Source organism: Idiotropiscis lumnitzeri, chromosome 13 (genome assembly GCF_059441095.1).
Source record: "Idiotropiscis lumnitzeri isolate Australia: NSW breed Sydney's pygmy pipehorse chromosome 13, RoL_Ilum_1.0, whole genome shotgun sequence".
In the NCBI taxonomy this organism is placed as follows: Eukaryota; Metazoa; Chordata; class Actinopteri; order Syngnathiformes; family Syngnathidae; genus Idiotropiscis; species Idiotropiscis lumnitzeri.
The window spans coordinates 13,761,900-13,785,421 of NC_142403.1; the positions used below are offsets into that span (position 1 = coordinate 13,761,900).

Sequence of the window (23,522 nt, forward strand, 5' to 3'; positions counted from 1 at the left end):
TGGTGCCAAAATGTTTATTCCTTTGCGTGAACAAAAAACAAAAACAAAAAAAATCTACAGATTTCCAGAGAATAATGAAAGGTGGGTGCCAAATAAAAATAAATACATATTTGGGGAAAAACCTGAAATGGAGAAGGCAATTGAGAAGGAGGGGGAGTGTTGACACCGCAAGAGTCCGTGTGTGTGTTTGTGTGGGTGTGTGTGTGTCAGAACATAATCCCCTCGCTGCTTTCATTGGGATTTTAACGCGGGTGCTATTCTCCATTTCCATAAACCTGCCTCCTACAACACTGCAGCCCTCTCACACTTGCACCCCGGGTCAAGTACAGCCCTGCTAATACTAAATGTATGGAGCAGAAGCGTCAAACGTGACGCTCGTGGCCATGTTATATCCGGCGCGATGTGGCCCATGCATGCTGCAGCGAGATTACGTCGGTGTTGGATCGCCAGGATTTGCGGGAGTGGCGCTGAGGGAAAGTAGGGGATGTGTGGGTGAGATAAGCCTTGTTTTTGCCAAGCTCTCTCTACCTTGCGATGTTTTTATGTAAATAGGACCATGTTTTACACTGTTGCCAGGCAGCTATTTTAGAAGGATTTATTTTGGTGCCGCTGTAGATCCTTCGTTAGAGAAGACGGAAGGTCAATTGTTTCCGAATTGTAGTTCACTTCATTACACAAGATATAGTGACATTTATTTACTTGATAAACACTCCATATGTTTTAAAAAAATATATATATTAAAACTAATAATAAAACTAAACAAACTAAACTAAAATTAAACTTTACAGAAAAACAAAAAATATTAAAACACTCGTTTTAAAAAGAAAAAGTAAAAAAAAAAAAAAAAAAAGCTAAAATCCAAAACTATTTAAACGCGGGAAACTAAAAAATAGGGGCACGTCTCAGATCAAATCAAAGAACACCAAAGGAATCCATTTTGAAAATGCAACATACTTCAACTATAAAAATACCTTCGTCAACCATTCACACCGTCGCTCATTGGCAACTGAAGCCACGCGACCTGCACACGTCCGGCACTAGTGTACCACTACACCATTAATGACTTAAATTAAATGCAATAAAAGTCATTTAATCCTCCTCTCTAAACTCTAATCTTTCCAAAAGATGAGCCACCTAACTACAAGCATTTCATTCTTGACACAGATACTTTGAAAAGGGTTTGCCGAACCAACCATGGGGATTACAGCAGGCTCCCATGAGCGCGTATTTTTTTTTTTCCCCCCCGCTATCAAAAATCAACATCGGCCGCAAACAGATCCAAGCAGAACACACCTGGATGGACGACAAAGCTTGACATTTTTTGGCGGGCAGACTATGCGTCTCGCGTCCCCCGAGGTTCCACATGACATCATGGCGACATTCCAGTCCGATGCGTGTTCATTAGCCCGCGCCGCTCCTGTCAGCGGCTAATGTGCGACGAGATTAAAGTGAGATAAATAAGAACTCCCAGCAGGGTCCAAACATGGAATCGGAGTACGAGCTCGCCTGTCAGCAAAGCGCGGCTGTGGCCTCGCCATGTTTTGGATCAAGCCATCGAACCATCTGTGCCTCCTGTTTTCCATATGGAGTGAACCGAGCAGGTATCCGGCAAATATAGCATATGACAATGAGGAAGTGTGAGACGAGATTGCCTCACTTGTTCGCTCCCACTAATGCTATGTGACATGCGGTTCATTGCTATGTCTTGATAAGGAGGTATGAAAGAGAGCTTGAACAAGGTCATGTGATTGGATAAAGCATGTTTCCTTAGATATGGTGACGCAGCATGTGGCTCATGACACCGTTAGAAAAAAATATATTAAATTCTTGCTAGAAGAGATGTTCAGCCTGGTTTGCAAAATTTTCCAAACTGTATTTTTTTTTTCTTCCATTATTTGGTCCTATTATTGGGCAAGAGGCAATCTTAACCCTGGACTGGTCACGAACCAATAACTAGGGCTGGATTAAATAAATTAATAAATAAATCGATATATCCATTTGAATTAACTTCCTTTTCGTAGCCCGATATCGAATTATGAAACCATATATCGATATTTTTAATAACATTTTTTCCCCCATGAATTGATATGACTTCACACGAGATCGCGTCATCGCGCGAACGAAGTGGTACTGCGTGAACTCCTTGATCGAATCGAAAATCAAAAAAAATCGGGCCCTTGTGAATCGAAACAATTTTGCGAAATTGATACTTAAAAGATCATGCAAACAATTTGCCAGGCTTTGTTATCAATAATATGCATCTGCTAACTTTGCCAACAGTTGAATTCTTGATTTCCTTGCCTTTTGGAGAATGCATACACAGAAAGTGGTGCACAAATTCTGACTCGAATGACAAACTGCTGACACACTTACACAAAGCGTGACCATTCTTAATTCCACACATTACCTTGTGCAATGAGCCACATGCTGCAACACCAAATCCACAGACTAAACACTAACATGAGATCAAATTCTAAGAAATTCCCATTGCCCACATCTATCACAACATATTTAAGAAGCAAACAAAAGTTGCATCTTTGTTGTAATCCCATTTCTGTGTTGCTGCATCTTTGCAGGTCTTCAAAAAAAACAGTCCGTCAACCAATGACATGACAGTCAAAGCCCGGATTGCCTCACGACTGCTCAGACCACCGGTCCTCGCGTGCTTCCGTGCAAGTGCAGCCCAAAGGGGAGGTAACAGTAGCCTCATACGAGAGGCCAACAGCCATCAACGTCTGCTTGTTCCATTTCTATGACATGCTCTCGCTCAGCAAGAGCTGGGAGATAGGAAGTGGGAATGGGAGGGGGTTAGGGGGGGTAGTGGTGTGGACATGACCCAGAGAGAGGTTGAGGGGAAGCAGCACAAGAAGGTGATGAAGCAGGATTGAAAGGCTACAAGAATAAGGTTTTATTACTCACTCAAGTGGCAGCATTCAAAGTGCATGAAGGAACGTCGTGTCCGCAAGAAGTGACGTGTGTGCAAGCAACATGCCAAGATATGTTTGGAAAAAATGGCGACCTAAAAATGTCATCATGGTACCGTTGAAGAACATATCACAGCATGAAAAATTGAGTTTTTTTAAACAGCAGGAGCGACGGCTCACTCGTGTACTCAACAGACATTATAACATGATGACAGTACATTCATTATTATTTCAAATGAAATAAATATTCTAATCCCGTCAACATTTTTTTACAGACATGCCACAATAAACATAAATTTACTTTTTAATATTTTTTCTAAATTATATCAATACAGACAAATAAATCCATGAATAAGATAAAAAATAATAATTTTAAAAAGTTAAAAATCTAAAAAATAAAATAAAAAAAAAAAAATCAATCTGTCACATGAGCTGTTAAATCAACTCCTAAATAAAATAAAAACAGATTTGAGTCAAAACTGGCTCTTTTACTTCACAGTTTTTACGAGTTGACATAAACATAAATAATGTCAAATATTTTTTTTTTAAGAACTTGTTTGCCGTAATTGACAAATTCGACCCATGCTTCACACTCAACATTCAAGAATTTGAAACCGTTGTTTGACTGTACAATTCGATTATTCTAAGTCCCACCAAAATAGGAGCGCTGGGGCGCGATCTCGTAGCTTGAACTGGGGACACGAAGCAACCAATATATACAGTTATACAGATAAGCTGCTGATTGGTTTATAACATGGGGTGCGTTTGGAAATTAATGCGAGGGGAGCACAGCCTCTTCGACCACACCCACGCGCGAGAGTCGTCAGAGTGAATTTCCGAACACACCCAAATGTTTTCTACTGTGTTCTGGATCAAGAGATTACCTACAAATGCAACATGCTAACCATTATGCAAACATACAGCAAAGCACAGCAATATAAGGGGAGAAAACATAGACGCCGGGAACAAATTGCTCTCACAATCAAACTGTTTGAAATATGAATTCTATTGAACAAAAAAAAAAACTGAACAGTTAGAAACAAACTGAATTGAAACAGGTTACATATAATGGAAAGCATTCATTTCTGACCAAGAAATGAACATTCCACACAACAGAGGAGCTGATTCACCTCCATGTAAAGTGAAATAAAAGAAATTAAAAAAGAAAATTTGGATTTTTTTTTTTTTTTTATCTGAATGCAATGGCAGAATAAGCATGACCAATATTAATAAGGGCTAAGTATGAGGCATCCTGTGTTCAATCAATGCCGAGAGCAAGACGCATTGAAACTGAGCCTTCGGAGTGTGAAGCCGCTGATTGAATTGCTTTCCTTGTGTTTTTCCATCATCTCACATATTTTTTTTACGAGGAGCGAGATGCACATATACAGCAGCAGCACTTACCCCTGGCAGTGTTTTCTGTTCATGAAGGGCGTTCTGGGCTTTGATGGCGGACTCTCGGGCGCAGTAGGTGAGGAACGCACAACCTGTAAAAATAGGCATACAATGCTCGGAATAAAAGCAGGCACGCAATGAGGGTTCACACAAGAGCACTCAGAGACACACACAATTGTGGAAAAATAGTGGCAGTCATGCTTCAATGTCCCAGTGGCTGTACCATTCAGAAGTCGAACAAAAACGTGCCCTCCAAAGTCGTCCATCTTCTTCCTTATGGAGCCGAATAGCATAATTGCCTAAGTCACTTTTCATTAGCAATAAAACATTGAAATGTGTATCTTTACACATTTTTTCCCTTTGTTGGTGTAGGTTGTCAATCATCCACAAAGGTGAAATCAAGACTACTTTTTTTTCTTGTTTACTATGCAAAAGGCAGAAAAAAAAACATTCAAGCCTGCATTTGCAAGTCACACTGCGCTGTGAAGCGATCCATTATGAACACATGGCTTCTACCAGGTCGCAAGTAGCAATAAGCTACTCTTCCTTGGTGACTGCCCTGCACTGAATAAGCTGAATGGCACTTGATCGCCACCTAGTGTAGCGGAGGCTGACTAAATGTGGCCAAGATCAAGTGAGATGGGACAACCTGGAATTGTTTGCACTTCTTATTAAATTGACCAGAAAAGCTGCCAGATGTGATCAGATAATTAAGAAAAAATCAAAAAAGAAAGAAAGAGTAGAATGTCTTTAGACTCGGTGAAGCAGCACTGTCCATGTTTATTTTTGTACTCTCCATGTTAATCATCGTATGTTGAAGAGGTGACTGGTGTTTAAAGGGGAAGTACAACCCCAAAAAATGATTAACAATAACATGTTCTATGCAGCCCTGATTCATATTTAGTTGGTGGGATGAGTCATTTTAGTATAGCAGTAAAAATCCACCTGTTTTGGTACATGTTAAGGGGGCGGCCATTTTGTCGCTTGCTGTCGACTGAAAATGACATCACAGTTGATGCTCAGCGAACAACCAATTATTGCTCAGCTTCAGAAAACAGGTGAGCCGTGATTGGTCCTTCGCTGAGCCCTGAGCAACTGTGACATAATTTTTAGTGGACAGAAGGAGACAAAATGGCCGCCCCAGCAGATGGCTAAAAATGGGTGGATTTTGCTGGTGAACTCATGTGATATTAATCAGAATGTCGTGTTTAGACGAGTGGAGGCGCATAATACATATTATGACATTCCCTTTATGTTCATCAGAAGACTTCGTCAGTCGGGCATTGTGTGCAACATCGACTCTTCCTGTAGAAACAAAACGACACCTGTTGTCGTTTCACGGTGTTTATGACCGTAATATAGAAATGTTCGCGACATGAGTGGACCCAAAAGAAACACCTCAGCAAAAAAAAAAAAAAAAAAAACAATCAAAAAAGGCGAAGAATATCTAGTACAGAGCCAAGTTGGTGATGATAAAAAAAGAAAATCACTCTTGACTGTGGAGTGTGTGCGCATTCGCTAATGGCCGCAGTGCTCGGGTGCGAGGTGCGCACATTCGCACAACATCTGTCAGAGGAGAGGCGAGGGATGAAGAGAAAGCAGATGGAGTATTGAGGCAATCATTTTCCCCACGACTCTCTGAATAAATAGATTTGCTTGTGTTCTATTAATGGGGTTCACGCGGGTTACCGTACGTCATATTTTCCGGCACTCCGACGGCGGTTTAGTGCATTTTGGCTCTCATTTCAACATCCAAATGTATTCAAATCGGCCCGTGATGTATTGTTGTTGTCGTGTTGGTGCTCAGATAATATCACGACTCCATGTTCCAGCCCAAACTTCACAACTTTACTCTGTGGCGACTGCTTGTGAACCACCTCATTGGTTCTATCAACTTTGACCCATGTGGTCCAATCCTAGTAGGGTGTCATTCATTGATTCGTTGAGCAACATGAAAGAGACTCTTCTGGTCTGACCTTTACGGCTTGAATTTTTCCTGCCTCTTTGGCATACCTGGATGTAAAATCCATCACTTTTATCTACAATCCATCTAATGAGAAGAAGAAAAAAAATTAAAAAAAAAATTTAAAAAAAAAAATATATATATATATATATATATATATATATTATTTATATATATATATTTAAAAATTAATTCAAATAAAAGTTTTACATTATCATTTTAAATCTGATTTTAAATCATCAATTATGTCAGGTATGAAATTAATTTTATTTATATCTTACATATATTTATATCAGGGGCCACTTTGGTTTTTAAAGTCCTCCGAGGCCCGTTCAACATTTCTGAAGAAATGTGTGGAGTCTTGAAATTAAAATGCAAGGCAGACCACGCCACATGCTCTGGTGGGCCATATTACGGTCCACGAGCCTTTGCTTGCCTACACGTTCTACTTCATCTACCTCCCCCATCCTCGATGTGCGTCTGTGTCATAACCTTTGAGGTGGCTGCCTAGTAAACTCAGATCGGGTGGCCTTCACAGTCACTGCAACGCTGATGTAATGATTTCCAATGGCCGCCATGCAAATCACTCAATCACTCACTCTGCTACCGAACCACCCCACCTCCTTTGCACTCTGTCATCTGCAAATGTTAAAACTGGTGTTGTTGTTTTTTTTTTTTACGTTTTTATTTCGTCAAATGGCTGAGGGCGAGAGGAAGGAGAATTTACTAATATGGTCTTTTGGCTGCTGTTGGTTTATTCGAGAGACGCCGCTCCTATCTTGGATAAGAAGCCAGTGTGTTTTGCATTTCAATCTCAATTTATTTGTCAACGTGCGAATACATTAATAGCAACTGCGAACAAACGGGGTGAACCATGAACTCCATTCACACGAGATTCTGGGCTCTTTTACTGTATAGCTTGATAAGAATTTGCGGGCCACGGGCGAAAGTGCTTTAACGACTGCTTAATTGGGGAAACCAAACAGGCGCAAATTGCCAGCGTTGCGCTGCATACCAATTGTACGAAATGATGAAATAGTTTGAAATAAAAAGCCACGGCAACGGCAGCCTGCTGACAAAGCAATGGGGGAAGCCTACCCATTGTGAAGAGATGATCCTGTGCATCATCTGATGGAAACCTTTAAGCAGCCTTATCTGCCACATTGATTTCACCTCCAAAGAGAAAGAAATACCACCTCTGCTTTCTCTTTGTGGCTGCCAAATCTATCTTGTTCTCTTCTCTTTCCAACGCGCCCCGGCTCCCATTTCCTAATGATATATTTTCAAGTGCGCGCCGTGTGTGTACTGGGAAATTGGACCGAGTCGCTTCGTCTCCACTGTGTTGAATTGCCGTGTAATTAAAATGTGAATAAGTGAGTGAGACGGGAAGCAGCAGCTGAGGACGGCTGCCGCGCTTTGGCACCTGGAATATTCCGGCTCAAGAACTGAGTTTCTCATCACTTCGAACAGGAATGGGCAACTGGTGGCCCTTGATTCAATAGAGAAATAAAAAAAATAAAATAAGTTTTCTGTGCGGAGCTGTTGAATGATGTAATACCAGTGTTAACCACAGGATGGCAGACATCGCTCACCAGCACCTCCGAGGCTGTTATGTTTATTAGAGAAGAAGAACGTGTAACGGCCACCACAACACAATCATTTTCTAGGGCTGTCAAAATAAAAGCGTTAACTTGAGATTAAATTAAAAAAAAATGTTAACACAATTAATTAACTCAGTTAACTCAGTTGGATTTACTTAAAAAATAATTTGCATATTTTGCAAAAGTTTTACCATATTAGCTGTGTATTTATAGCACATCTCAGAACAAAACACCTTTCTCAACTTGCCACTGGGCCTTGCAAACCAACAAAACTAACGAAACCAACCAAATGTAGACGTTTTGAGACTTGTTTCTAAAGAACATGCCTGTGAAGATGACTGCGTTTAGAACGTATTCAAGGATCAAAGAAAGCCATTAAAACCGTCTTTGATTTAAAATATACTCCATATATGGTGGATTTACATTCATTACAAGATATTATTCAAGTAAATACCTGTTACTAGCCTCACAAAAAATAGTTGTTGAAAATTGTGATTAGCCGCAGTTAATTACTATTTATTTGCGATTAGTTAAAAAAATTTGTTAAAAAATAATTAGTTAAAAAATTTGTTAAAATTAGTTTTTAAAAAAATTTATGGCAATAAACAGCTTAAAGCAAGCACACTCATTTTTCTTCATTTTCCAAGATTGTGAACTCAAATCACAACACAAGGCAAAAATATCAGCCAAGTGATAACTTGTATTGCTTATTCTTATCTTCTCTGCCTTTGTGTCATCATATTTGCATAGCATGCCCATGACGTGGGTTCGACCACTTTGCCAACCGGCGATCAGCTTTGAATGTATTGAATCAATATGAAGGTGGGGACATCAATTCTATGCGCTGCTGTTCTCCGAGCTGATTTCACTCACTTTTTTGTTCATTTCCCTCTCCGTCTTCCTTACCGCTCCACGCCGGAGTCATGAAAAAATGTGAGCTCACTCGAATTGCGTGCCATTTCCTCACTGGGGGGAAAGTGCGAAGGTAGCAGAAAAAGTCCCGCTCGTTCCCCTGACCTCACGCATCTTTTGTGAATGCTATCAGTGGGGGTCGATTACTTGCTTACTTCATTTACTACCCTCCCACTCCTCTTCATGTATGGGGGAGTGGGGAGGGGGGTGTTGGCGAAACCGAAACACACAGCATCAGCACTGATACATTGTGATTATGACCTGAATCATTGGCTGGACGGGAGGCTCTGAGGCACAAATTGACCATGAGGGGGGTGATCAGAGTGGTCTCTGAGAACCTCTTATAAATAAGGAAAAATAAATATTCCCAATCTGCTCCCGAGAATGTCATTCAGACACAAGAGGGGCTTAAGGCAGGAGGTTTAATAAAATGCTTTGACTCATCATGGTTCTGACAACAATATTTTCTCTGCCCGGGCCTAATGGCCTTGTAATGAGCGGCGTAATATAAGCAGTAGCCTAGCGTAACCTGTAAACCTTAATTAAGTCGGACAGCCACCTTAAATGGAGGTGGATGATGGGGTGGGGGTGGGGGGGGTAGTGGGGGTGCTCAGTCACCATCTCCTCCTCATTGGAAAGCTGACTGCATCCTTCCGTCGGGCTGTCGTCAATCTTTCGGGCGCCGCTCATCTTTCCAAATCCTCCCCCCGTTTCTCCTTTCATTGCCCCTGCATGTCACCCCTCACCTTGAGATACAGTTGGAATTAAAGAATGGGAATGCCCGGGTCCACACTCATGGAATATCGTTTCTACTAAAATAGTGTTCTCTGCTGTCCACTTAAATACACATAATGGGGTAAAAAGAAAAAAAAAAACTGCTCTCAAACTGTACATTACACACAACACACTTCAATATATTTTTAGGCATATTTACGATATTTCCCTACAGATTAAATGGCTTATAGATAATTTGATTTCCCAGAAATTGCACCAGAAATTTACACGTCGAGCAAACCCATTTGGCATTCAGCTGTTCTACGGCCAAAGCAATAAAAGTATTACTTTGACGCCACCTTAGTGCCAAGGAACTACATTATGTTGAAGTGAATTGAGGAGCTTCGTGTGGACTAAAGTAGGGCTTTGCCGCCATTTTCTAGCATTGTGGTCCTGAGAAACTTTCAGTGGGCTGAAGATTTTCATTTAGACAAAAATAGTACTTTGACACCAGCCTGTGGCATCTATCGGCAATTACAAACCTCTTCTGTTACTTCAGAGATTCCATACCACAGCAGGACTGTACTAGTACATGCCGCAAAGATTATAGAACTTTCACATACAACTCAATCTATCCATCCATTATCCAAGCCGCTTCTCCTCATGAGGTGCACTGTGAGACCATCGTCCTAACCAGTCGTGTCGCGCAACGCAGTCTACTACAACAGTACTTCCTTGACACCAATGACTACTTTCCTATCCAACAGGCCGCTAGTGCCAAATTTCACACATAATCCAAAAGGTCTGTGAATAAACCTCCATGTGTCACAATGATGATATTGGTAGTGGAGGGAGGAAACGACCAAAGGTTATTCACTAACCATCACCTCATAAGCAATGCTGAATCTCATCCATTGTCCTGAAATGGATAATATTGCATTCGTAAAAATAAAAGTAACCCCTTAAACACCAGCCACGGTCTGCACTAAAATACATCCGGCGTTGTGTTTCTGAATTCCGGGCGACCTCGAATGCAGCAGTAGTCATGTGACACTCCCTGCTATCCTCTCTGGCCCCCCGAGCCGGAGACCCGGCCCATTGATTTGTTGCTACTCACTCACACGGACTCCACTTGCCTCCGACGAGCAGTCAAGCAGATCCATCGGCGGCGCATCCCAAAGGAGCGCCTGTGTCGTGTACTTACACGCCATACACGTGTTAGGGTGAAGCGTGCGTGGCCTAATAAGGCTGACAAAGGCAATAAATTCTTTTTGAGATGCTCTGCGTACGCTCCAACAAGAATCAATATTGAGGTAAAGAAGCCATCATAAAAAAGAAGGATGAACTGACACGACCAGGCGGGGAGTAATTCTCCCAATACTTAAGACTACACACTGCAGGGATAACAACGTAACAAGATGGCCGCGTTCCATTTCCAACAGCCTCCTAATAAAGTTGTCGGGGGGGGGGGGGGGGGGGGGGGTGGAATTGCCGCCTCGGTGGGAGGCGACATGACAGACTGAAGTGGGCATCCCGTCCCCAAGTGAGTCCGAATTCCTTCAGTAGGTGACTCTGTTGACCTACGAGCATGTTGCAAACTCTCTCTGCGCTCTTTAAATATAACATTTTTTTTTCATGCTCTCCTGCTGCACTATCCTGCTTTCGCTATTAAAGTCGGCGCCAGATCTATAAATAAATCCAGCCGCCCGCATCCCTGATGAGGAAGCTAATTGACACTGTTAATGGATGGACTTTCACAGAGCTGTAAATAATGTGGAGGTTGCCACTTAGCGCCTCCTGCTGTTTTACTTCTGGGAGGCCAAAGAGAGTGAACCTGCCAAGTCTCCAGCCCTGGCTTGTCACTCCCATCCTGCAAACGAGCATTTTTTTTTTTACACTAAAATCAATACACCGTGCTGCTCTCCAACCCTGGCAGGGAAGTTTAGAAAGACGTGTCATACTTTTACTGTAATGCGATGGTTCCTTGCCAGCTATTCACGATAACCAGCACGGCGTCCAAAAGAAATAAATAGAATGACTACAAATAATCGACAGACAAAAGCAGTCTTTTATGGCAAGGTCTTTTAATATTTAATAGCGAGACGATAGCCGTTGTGCAGATATCTCTAGCGGAGCTTTGTAAAAAGTACATTTCAGATCTGTAACTGGATTCTTGCTCGGCACATTTTTTTTTTATTTCAGGTATCTACATTAGCAATAGGTTTAATTCCAGTTTGAGGTACTGTACACACAGGTGGAGATAAGAGGGGGGCCGCAGGGGCACTGCCCCCCGTTAAATATGTTTGGACACTCCCCAGATGCCAGGCCAGATTATTGGCCTATGGGTATTTTCAGATTTTTTTTTTTTCTGGGATTTTTTTTTTCCACAGCTTCCATTGTCGCGCACTGTGTTTTTTAATTAATTAATTTTTTTATACATATATTTTTTATTGGAATTTGTGCTCAAGTGTAATATACGTAAGTTAGGTAAGTATAAGTATGACACGGTTACCCGGTTAGTCAGACGCTTTTTTTTTTTTTTAAACACTGCACTACAATTTCTCTTTATCATTACAAAAAGAAAAGCTGGAAGACAACTCTTTGGTTTTCCCCACTAAAATATCATTGCGAAAAAAATGCAATTACCACACCGGCGACGGTGAAAGCAAAGCGTGCTACATAAGCAGTGGGCCAACAGTGTATTCAGTTGCAAGGAAGGTTTATTAGATGTGACGCTCCTGCCGATGCTGGCCGCCTTTGAGCCGTTTAAACCTCCAAGGAAGGATCGATTGATCAGCGCACAGGAGGCGCGATTGCGGATGACCGGCGGGCGTCAAGCTGTCTGCTAACAATCGGATCAGGTGCTCAGTCGCTTTGATTCCGCAAATTGAAAGCTACCTTTTAAAGACGACGCTTCAAAGATTTTGTACACAAGGGGGGGGGGGGGGGGGGGTGGCGTGAAGTAATAAGACTTGTGACAAAGAGGAGAGACAATCCTCAAGACTGTAACGCTGAAAAAAAAAAATAATGTGTCTAATTTCATCATTGGGCTGGAGAGCCATACTAATTAGCGCAAATGGTCGCTCTAACAAGCAGAATTTGGGGGCGCTAATTGCACTGACGTATATTTCGCATTCAAACAAGAGCAATCTCAGCAGAAACACTCATCGGCCAATTACTAGGGCGGATGGATGTTTGCATGGATGGATCGTGTTAGAGAGCGTTTTGGGGAATGCTGGGAGCCAATCGGTGATGTCATGCCAGCAGTGCAGGGAGGGCAGCTTAACCCATTTTCGGAAATACCACACAATTTCTATCTATAACTGAGCTGAGTAGCATGGAGCTTCACACACAGCTGGATGGGGAATTTGCCTGGTTTAGCTCAGTTAGGGACGCTAAATCGGTTGGATTTTCAGAACTGAAATGGGGCTGTCCTCACGACTGTCAAGTTACATTTTCTCAAAGACAAAACTAAGCCATATTTTATATTCAGAAAGGGGACTTCATTCAACTGGGATGACAAAGCTAGCTATGCTAATGGACGTTAGCATAGCGCAATCATCCCTTGATGCCGCAAGCTAGAAGCCATGGCGTCACGGATTTCCAAAGAAAAGGCAATGACTTCCATCGAATACACATCTCAAGCGTGTCTATGACAGAAAAAAAAACATCTTAGCTCTATCTGTCATTGGGAGCAATTATGTAATGTGTCCATAACCTGGAATGCCAAGAAGCTGAACTCTGATTTGCTGTTGCTACATTACAGTGTACCGTCTTCTAAATTGGCTCGTTTGTACGGCACGCTCATCACAAAAATCACTTTCAAATCCATCCATCCATCCAATACTTCTCCTCACGAGGGTCTCGGGGGTGCCGGAGCCTATCCCGGCTATTCGAATTTCCATATCATCAATTTCGTCATAAGCATTTTCGAATGAACACCCTCAATGCAAGTAGATGATATTTTTTTCCTTGTACGAATGCCGAGATTCAGAGAGAATGTATTTCAAATGTAAAATGGTGCAGGGTGCGTATGGACAAACAACCTGTCACTCAAATCCACGCCTACGCATTAACCTAACATAAATGCCTCCACTTTTTTTTTTTTTTTTTTAATTCTGAATGAAGTCAAACGGGCAGCCATTTGGCAACCACCTGAACGGACCCGTGATTGATGTTTCATCTTTTTGGGGCCAAAAACAACCGTGTTAGGAAGCCCTGAGTTGGCAAGGCAATTTATTTATTTTTATTTCAAGGCTTTTTCGCACGACTTAAAAGTATGCCACCAAACATTGCATTCCAAATCATCCCGCGCCCCACCCCCCACTCTCTCCCTTGTTGCTTCATCTTCCGAAATGAATCAAGCCAGGCTCCAACATGACATTAAAGAGCTCACGCTGTTCTGCAAAAGCAACCCCCCCCCACCCCTCCTCTCTCATCCTCCTCCCGCTCTGAAGGCAACGGGCCTCTCTGATAGGCCAACCATGCAAAACAGACAGGCTTCCCTTCTTGTGTCGACGAAAGAAAACAGCGGTGACCTTTGAGCGTGAATGAGAATGCAGCTCGCTTCTGCCAAGTCCACCTTCAGATGAGATAAGTGAACCGCCCAAAAAAATAAGACAACCCGGCATCCTCCGTGGCGGAATTAATTTGCTGTCCTTTCATAAGACACTGCGAATACATTGCAGAAGGTTATTTTTCACGCGCTGCTCACCACACTGTAAATGACAAAAAAAAAGGCACAAGCAAGGGGGAAATGAGTGGAACTGCGAGTGCTCTCCTGTTTTGCACGCGATTGTCGCATAAAAAATACATCAAGCGGACTAAATTCGAAAAAAAAAAAGGGGCACGCGCAGAGACGAGCTCAAGTGACACGAGACACTGATGAATGAGCCGGGGAAAATTCATTATTGAACATGTTGCCGGCGCCAAATATTCACTGGCAAGTTGTTTGCAAATGCTTCAAGACAAGACACAATTATGTTTTAATTTCCAGCGTCGGAACAGTTTGTAGTAAAAACGTCGGTCGGGAAAAATAAGATGCAGAACTTTAAAGCGTCATCGCACGGGGTCTGAAGAAATATGAGACTCAGCGTGGTGTTTCTAAACGCTATATGAGCGATACGATTGTGAAATTACAAGATATCAATGTGAAACGTACACAAATTCGCAGAAAGAAGACAAACAGAAATGCTCAGTTAGCTTCAGTAATATCTGTTGATTTTTTTTGTTTGTTTTTTTTAACAAAAGATAAATAATAAATGCCTCTGATTGTTTTTTTTAATTAAAAAAATTCAAAAGAATGTTAATATTTTAATAAATGTTAATATCTTGGTCGTTTTCTTGGAACTTATCAATCACTTTGTATTATGCATTACTGCCACCTACTGGACTGGAGTGGAACAAAATTGAAGGTGACATCTGACTGTTTTTAGCAGAGTGATGTTACAATTTGTTTTCCTGACGGCGACAACTATTGTTTGTTTTTTGCGCAGATCTGCACGGAAATGAAGGGAATCATATTTATCATTGAATAATTTTTAATTCTCCAAGTTAATATTGAATGTTCATAGCAGCTCAACCTCCCGCTTGGAATAATGTGACGACGTGTAATCCATGTCACTCTTGACATTTATTATTTTTTTTTTGCAAGACAAGCAATATTAGATGCCTGTATGCATGCATACATCCATCACCGATCCATCTCAAAGTTGATCTTCCACACCGGTTTCATATCAACACGTGTCACGTGACAGACGTGCACGACAATCTTCCTGCTGCTATCCTCCGTAGTTATTTTTGTTTGTTTCATCGGGCGTGGCGGCCCGCAGAGAAGCTGCTATCCATCGTACCCACTCAGGGGGGGGGACAAAATAAAAACTTGAATAAATATTTCATTAGATTATTCTATGATTTCATATGCTCCATCTGGGCCGCAGTCCGAGGCAATATCTCTGCTGACTTTCCCTAATGCATTAAAACAACCACGGCCACCGTGGCTTCATATTGAGAGCGCGTCATCTTCGCGGGGTCCGTTGGACCCGTGCTGCCTTCCTGCCTGTCTGCTTGAGTGACAGCCTGGTTGCTTGTCAGCCCGTCTTTCTGTCCGTCTGGGCATCCTGTGGCAATATAATACAGAACTACGGATGAACAGTAATATTACCGTACTCGTTTTTCACAGAGGATAAAGAATATATACCTGCGAGTATTGTTTTATCTGTCCGTGTTTGTTCCGCACTTGTGTAATTGTCTTTGTTTGATGTTTATCTTGGCAGTGAACTTTAGGACGCCATTTTTTGTCTCCCATAACAACGGTATATAACAACCCTTCTGCCGATGTGCCTGCGCAGCAGCCAACCGACCCACCTGGTGTCCTTCTTGCTTTTGTGTTTGTCCTCCGGTGTGCGCACGTGCTCGCTTATCGGCCGAACTGCCTGTCTGTCTTATCACTTATCTCCAGTAGTTTGCCATTTGTCTCCCTCTCAGAAAAACATTGTGCCTATCTGCCGTTCCATCTGCCTATACGTCGTCCTTCCTGCTGGATGTCTCGCTACTTTATCTAAGCGTGCTTGCCAACCTGTCTTTCTGTCCTGATGCCCGTCTTCGCTTCCTGTCTGTAGATTTTCTATCCCACCTGTCTTGCTGCTCGTATTGCCGTCTTTCTGGTTATCTGCTCCCTTTCCGGTTTGTCTGCCTTTCAGTTGTCTGGTTTTTGGTTTATTTGTCCGTCTGTCTCACATCCTCATCTATATTAGCTCCCTGATTTTCTATTCCAGCCTATCTGCCACCCGAGCTGCCTACTTGTCATTTCTGTGTCTGCCTTTCTTTTTGTCTCCCTTTTTTTCTGTTTTTTTTTTTTTTTTCAAAAAACCTTAGACGTGTCTATTTTTCAGTTTTTTCCGCTCATCTTCCAGCTTGGTTGTTGTCTGTCCACCTTTTTAACTGCCCGTCTGTCTTTGTGCCCCACTATCTACTTCAGGGATGGGCAACTTCAATGCTGGAGGGGGCCACAATTTTTTCACGAGTTCTACTGAGGAGCCACATAGCAATTTCTAACCAGATGTATGACAAAAACTGCTACTTCTAATATCGACAAAATATTTGCTTATATAAATTAAAAATAAAATAAAATAAAATAAAATAAAATGTTTTTTTTCAATGCATGTATATCCTAAATCAACAAGAAAGGGTTTGAAGCAAACAACAAAACAACTATATTTTGTATTCTTTTTTCCAGTACAAAGTGCTCGCTTACACGAAAATAACCATTCAAGGATGGCACAAAACTGCGGAACGAGAAACAAACAGTGCAAGAACCCCGAATTTAGGATTAATCACGGGCCAATATGAGCGTGTCCGCAGGCCGCCAGTTGCCCATCCCTGATCTAGTTCCTTGGCTGCCTAATCTAGCGACCCCTGCTGGATGGCTTCCTTCCATTTCATGCCCAGCCTGTCTATCTGTCTGCCAACCTATAGCGTCTTGACTTTCTTCTCCGTCTCGCTACATGCAAGCCGATTTGTGCCGCACCAGTCGGCCCTCACTCTTGCCCGCCTGTCTACACATACAAATGATATGTTCTTATGATGTGTATACATGCGCGTTTATCGTAATTAATCTCCTGCATTTAGCATATGCGCATCCACTATACTCCGACAATTATAATTGGAGCCGAAGGGACAAGTTTTTTTTTCCCCATCTATGATGTATTCTACATGAGGAAACCCTTTACCTATTAATACCAATTGGGCAACAATAATTGGCAGGCCTCGGACGTCGTGGGCAGAATTAATCATCGGAGGAGGAGGAGGAGGCAGGCTAGACGGAATATTTAATTGGCAGAGGCAGCCACTGTTTAGGGAGGCAACCGGCTGAACACCCAAGGGAGCGCCGCTTCAGACAATGCACATTTGCTAATCCTCCCGAGTCAACTTATTATGGCCACGCATTATTATCGCGCTTTACAAACTAATTCCATGTTCTCCCCCGCGGATTACTGCGGGCAAAATACACGCAAGGAAATCACAGACAAAAGCACAAGTTGGACCAAATTGCAATCAGAAGTGCAGAACTACTGCAAATTGCTGACGCGCACGTGTGTGTGTGTGTGAGTGCGTGCGCGTGTGTCCTTGTGAGGGTGATAACCATTATTTCCATCAGGATCCATACCGTATAATCCATTTTGCATAATACCATCATTTAGTGCACAAAAACGCAATGTAAGAGATGGACAGGGACATGAAAGATTGATTGTGTATCATTCATTACGTGAAGAATTGTCAGTTGCTAAGTTGCTTAAACAAACCTAATTAGCCTGGAAGAGAATTTTGATTTGCATTTAGGGGGACCTTATTGTGCAGGATTAACTTCAATTGGAGCCATTACCCATTGTGCTTGAGATTATTCTGTCCACATTTTATAAAATATACAATCATAAGGATAATATAATCAAGCAAGTCAAAGGTTGCTGTCATCTAAGTTTATTTATTAAAGATCAAGGCATCAATGACGGGCCCCGCATGTGCCTAGCGGGAGGTAGCAGCGTTCTTTTAGATATACTCTTAATCAGTGGTCCCCAACCTTGTCTCCACCGTTGCCGGTCCATAACAACCGGGCAGGGCGGTGCTCGCAGCATTTGCTAGCTTGTGGGTTTAATATTAGCGAAAATGCGACCGAGACAATGAGCATGTTGATGCATCACAAGGTTGTGTAATGGAGAGAAGCCAGTCACTTTTCAAAATAAAATGTTCTTTACACTCGGTACTGTTTTTTTCTTTCATCATCGCCCTGCCCAAAGTGGCCTGCGGACCGGTACTGGGCCACGACCCGGTGGTTGGAGACCACTGCTCCACATTATTTCGGGGCTGCGTTAAAAACTCTCCTGAAGACCATGTTAAGTGAATTCACAGATTTGTTTGTTCTCTAAATAGGACTACTTAAGAATAATATGACTCATATAAACGTAAAAATTACCGTCTTTTATTCTTTACTAAAACCGGGTGAGTTACACCAAAATTGAAGAATGCTTGGGCTAACGTGTCTGCTTGCACTGTTGTTCGAGTTTTCGCACAAGCCAACATCATTTCTGAGGAGCCGCACGGCAATAAGATGGACTCTGATTCTGATTCAAGGGAACTTATTGTGTTGAATACTTTAATAAAGTACAATCAAACTCAATTTTGCTGCCTCTACCTTTTAAAACCATATGCTAGCATGTATGCGTGTGTATGTTTTAGCATACCCCATTTTTTTAAAGCTAGCATAGATTTTAACATGCCTGCGTCCAATACGGTGAAACTTATGTACTTTGTGTGTTAAATACAAAAATAACAACGCCTTATGGTTGTGAAAACACAAAAGTAATCCAAATAACTATTTGAGTAAGTGTTATTAACTATTCAGTCAGAATGCTACTCAGGTAGCTATCGCGTGTTTCCAACTAGTTGGAACAAATATAGCTACGAAGGCATGTCTACTTCAGCACGTCTCAAAACATCATCATCTAACTGACAATGAGCGTTTTAACACGCGATCTTCAAAACAAATACAATATATATTGTCCTCGCCGTATATTTAGTGGTTTGCCTTTCAAAGCGCCATTTCCTCTCCTCTCCATCCAATCACACTTAAGAAGCTGAAGTTGGCTGGCAATGGGGCCACAATCACTCGACAGCTAAATAGTGCAATCATTACGCAACGCGGGGCAATGACACTTCTGTACGTGTTTGCACACACGCGAGAGCCCGCAATCACACGCCGAAGAATGAATAAATGAAAAGCGTGTGAGTGCGTGGAATAGCAAATGCACAACAAGGTCTTGGTGTCATCTAAGAACTTAATGAGATATCAGGCCCGGATGTGGAGTCCGCCACCGTTTGGATTTGAAAGACGTTATGAAATCTCACTTCATGTACGCGTCACACTCACACATTTAAGAAAAAAATGATAACTCTGTTGCTAACCAAAACAGCAGTAGATACCAAACAGTCTCATAACTGATTCAAAGTGTTCGGAATGTTGTGAATGAGTTCCCCTGCAAAATATTAAAGATGATGACAACAATTAGTCTTGTGGGGTTCAGATTTTGACAACATACCAGTAAAACGGTTCAGTGTTGAAAAGTAAAGGCCAACTCCGTCTGAAGTTGAGTAAATAAAGAAATGGCCCAGAGGTACTATTTTCAAGTTTGAATGCTGCTCATAAATGGAGTTTTTTAATATTTGCGCTTCAAACCAAAAATGATGACGATGGTCGCGGCGTTGGGAGAAGATGACATCCACCATTCGGTGATGGAGTGCAAAAGGGGGTGAAATCGTTTAAAGAAAGGAACCCCCCCCCCCCCCCACCCACACCCAAAGCTTCCCTTTGGTGATTTACACGCCGAGGCCTACCCTTGGTAACCAACTTCATTATGGAAGGTGGAAGTTGTCAAGTATGTACGGCGCGGAGCAACGTGGATTTACACCCGTGCTGCCTCCCACTCCGGCATCAGCAGCATGGTGAGGAGGTTGGGAGGGGGGGTCCATTCTCCGTGGAGACATCAGTCATGTTGTCACACTTTGGGGGGGGGGAGCACCATCTATGCCATCTACACTACATACATATATACATGTACATCATATAAATATATATATATATATATGAACATACATATACATATCACATATACATATATACATATACATATATATATATATATATATATATATATATATATATATATATATATATATGTGTGTGTGTGCGTGTGGCGGGTTCGATGATGTTAAAGAACGCAAATGGATGAATAAATGATGAAAAGATGGCACTGGCTCTTTAAAAATGTATCCTTTGCAAGCGCCTCTGCCCCACTTAAGAGCGTGCTCAAAGGGGGTTTGGAGGAAAGGGGGGCAATAAAATAACACGACTCATCGCTCTCAAAAGGATATAAAAGATATGAAATTGTCACGAACCCGGAAAGAACGTGCGCGTAAATTGTGCAAACGGTGCGTAACGCACAGCGTCACGTGAAGAAAACCCGAAACATTTTGCTGAGGGAAATGTAGAAAAGTGATAAGTAAATAAGGTTTGGAAAAGACAATTAATGAGCAAAATGAGCTGGAGAGTCGACCCGCGTACCTTTATGCATGCCGGTGTAGCGGTCCTTGAGAACTGTCAGTTCGTGGATCTTCCCAAACTGTTCAAAGAGGGGCTTCAGGTCCTTCTCCTCCAAGTTGCGCGGAATCTGCCCGATAAACAGCTTAATGGCATCCTGGTCCTTCATGGCGCCGCTCTCCGGATGAAGTGAAATGGGTTCCGAGCCGTTCATGGGTTTGGACAGTGGGATTTGGACGTACTGGTGGTGGTACTGGGACTGCTGGTTCGGGATCAGGAGCAGTGGTGCCGGGCTCGGTCCGCTGAGGAGCAGGCTGGAGGAGTGTGGAACGGGATGCTGCTGAGGAGGAGGAGGAGGAGGAAGAGGAGGATGCTGCTGCTGCTGCTGCTGCTGCTGCTGCTGCCTTCTTGTTTCAGTCTGAGTGAATCTGGCCATTCTCGAGCTGGGAGCGGAGTGGATAATAATGACAACACACACACGTAGACACGCGCACGCACGCACGCACAAACGCGCACGCACTGTGAGAGAGAGCAAGCACTCAGCTGGAAACCAGGCTGACTTACACACGCGGGCATTGGGTACATACAGAAGAAGGCAAAAAGAAGCAGAATGGTGGAAGGGGATACGCACGTTAGCGATATTAGACGCTCTTCAGCGACACCCAGTGGTCATAGCTGTAACTACACTTTCGTTCGTAAACATAGATAGATAGATAGATAGATAGATAGATAGATAGATAGACATGGTAAAAACTGATAAACTGGATTTATTTAGACCTTTATCTGTTCAGCCGAGTCCAAAGTGTACCGTTTCGTGGCACAGTGGTAGGGAACCTGTGATCTTGTGCATTGTTCTTCCTCACCCGAAACATTCAGTTGTTACGATAGTACTAATAACGCCCACATGCTAAAGTTGTCTCACAAACATCAAACTCAGTCACTTTGAGGAAGAATGTAGAATGTGTTTTTCTGCTCCATTGAACACACTGCACGACCATAGAAAGACGTCAGCAGGCAGACATTGACAGTAGAGTCGATTCATAACACACGTGGTGGTCTTGGTTGGTGGCATTGCACTTCCATCGTAAATGTCTTCACTTTAAATAGGAATTCCTTTAAGCAGCACATTCCCAGAGAGCGCCACTCCGGCCGCAGAGGCCGAACGATTTGCTGACTTTATTTGGCACCCGCTCCGCCGGGTTCCCAATGTATCGATTAAAGGGGGCAGGCGACTCGCTTGGCCGTGTCAGGCCCCCCTTTCTGAATGGGAGCTGGCTGGGTGGGGATGAAAGTGAAATGCGCTAAAGCGGACGGCTCAGCGTGTCGGGCCGCTTCTATGAGTCGAGAGCGAGCCGAGGCCCTCCAGTTGAACACGAACCCCTCGAGCTGACATTGGCCGCTCCGCTCTCGCTCCCTCGCCGACTATTTTTAGGGAGGTGGTCGAGGGCGCGGGCGGAAAAGAACTTCCACTTCATGGGTTTTATTGACCAATGTCATTAGTGCTTCGCCGGGCGGGCCCAAGGCGGAGACAAAAAATCAATAAAGGTCACACTATTAGAGTGATCCAACTAAAAAAAAAAAGTTACATACAATTTCAGCAGCTGCCGCTTTATTCTGCTTGCTTGTTAGTTAACCAGCTTGGAAAAAGAAGCCGAGGTCGATCACTTAAGCTGAGGAAGACTTCAACACCCCCTATTGGGGAGATGGGGGGGGTCAAGGCCTTCTCTGCTGGCCTAACATAACCAAAAATGAAGAAATTATGATCATATTTATCATAAATACTTTTGAGGTATATAAATAAACTTGTATTGATTGTGTATTATATCCCGGTGTTGTATTTTTAGGTGAGAATTTTTATCCAATGAGAATTCATCTAGCTTGTGTTGCTAGGCAGATTTCATTGTATCAGTGGCACTAACTATTTGTCCGAAGCCTTCCGATTAAACAGTGTACGTATGTGCTTTATGAGTGAACGGGCTCTTAGAGTTGATAGACAATCGCGATAGCCAATCAGATCACGAGTTGGTGACAGTAAGGCCTTATCAGAGGCCTCACGTCGAAGAATATAACCGCGTGCTGTGATTCGATACGCACCAGACCGTCTTACCCGGCGACCGTTCGTAAATCTAAAATATATTCTTGCTTTTTTTTTAACCCACAACAACCCAAGACGAACATTTCAAGAGAAGCAAGTTCTCGTGAGCCGAAGTCGTCCGACACCCTGTCGCGTCATAAATGATGATTCAAGTCGGACTAAACAGGACTTCACTGAAGGAAAGAGTCTTCAAAAGTTTTGGGAATGTGAGAGAACTCACGTGCAACTTATTTCAAACCTCTGACAGTCTGGAGTGCTGGAAAAGTTGGACCGATGTTTCAAAAAAAAAAAAATAAAGTATTGCGCTCTACTTAATGACCATGGAGCGTGGAAGAAATCGGCCGCTCTTCTCCTCAGACTTGTCTCACAACTCATCAGCATTATAAGTCAGTGATGCATAAAGGTGTCTCGAGCGGGATGAGGCGTCACGGCATCGCTGTCTCATTTTCTCGGGTGTCACCTCACAGTTGAACGGGCATGTTTTGCAACGCTGAACACCGCCCGCTTCTCTCAAAAGTTTCACAATGACGTCATGGCAGCCCAAAGAGAGAAATAGGAGCAACATTTTGCATTCGGCACGTGTGATTTTGCCATTGGGGCGATTTGAGCATTGCCCCACTCAGTCGAGTTGATTGTGCCGTTGGATTTACTTCCGGAATGTACAAACTAATGCTTGATAGAAAATGCAGTTGTTTGTTTACATTAAAACTCAGCGTAACCCTTATTATTATTATTTACTGTTTTATGTTCGACTGACGCCAGCGTATCTACAAAATTGATAAACACGCTGATTGACGAAAATTACATCGCAACCGTTTTTAGGTCA

The 23,522-nt window shown here is 42.7% G+C and overlaps 1 protein-coding gene across 4 annotated transcripts in view; it reads right to left on the reverse strand.

Moving 5' to 3' along the window:
• Nucleotides 1-21,158, reverse strand: part of celf5a (cugbp, Elav-like family member 5a) — a 229,824-nt gene extending 208,666 nt beyond the window's left edge. For all 4 annotated transcript variants that reach the window (XM_088312772.1, XM_088312773.1, XM_088312771.1 and 1 more), the window contains exons 1-2: nt 20,626-21,158; nt 4,329-4,411 (exon numbers count right to left, since the gene is read on the reverse strand). In XM_088312772.1, coding sequence (XP_088168898.1) covers nt 4,329-4,411; nt 20,626-21,037 — 495 coding nt within the window. In that variant the 5' untranslated portion in view covers nt 21,038-21,158. The remainder of the gene's footprint in view (nt 1-4,328; nt 4,412-20,625) is intronic.
• Between the last annotated feature and the right edge of the window lie 2,364 nt (nt 21,159-23,522).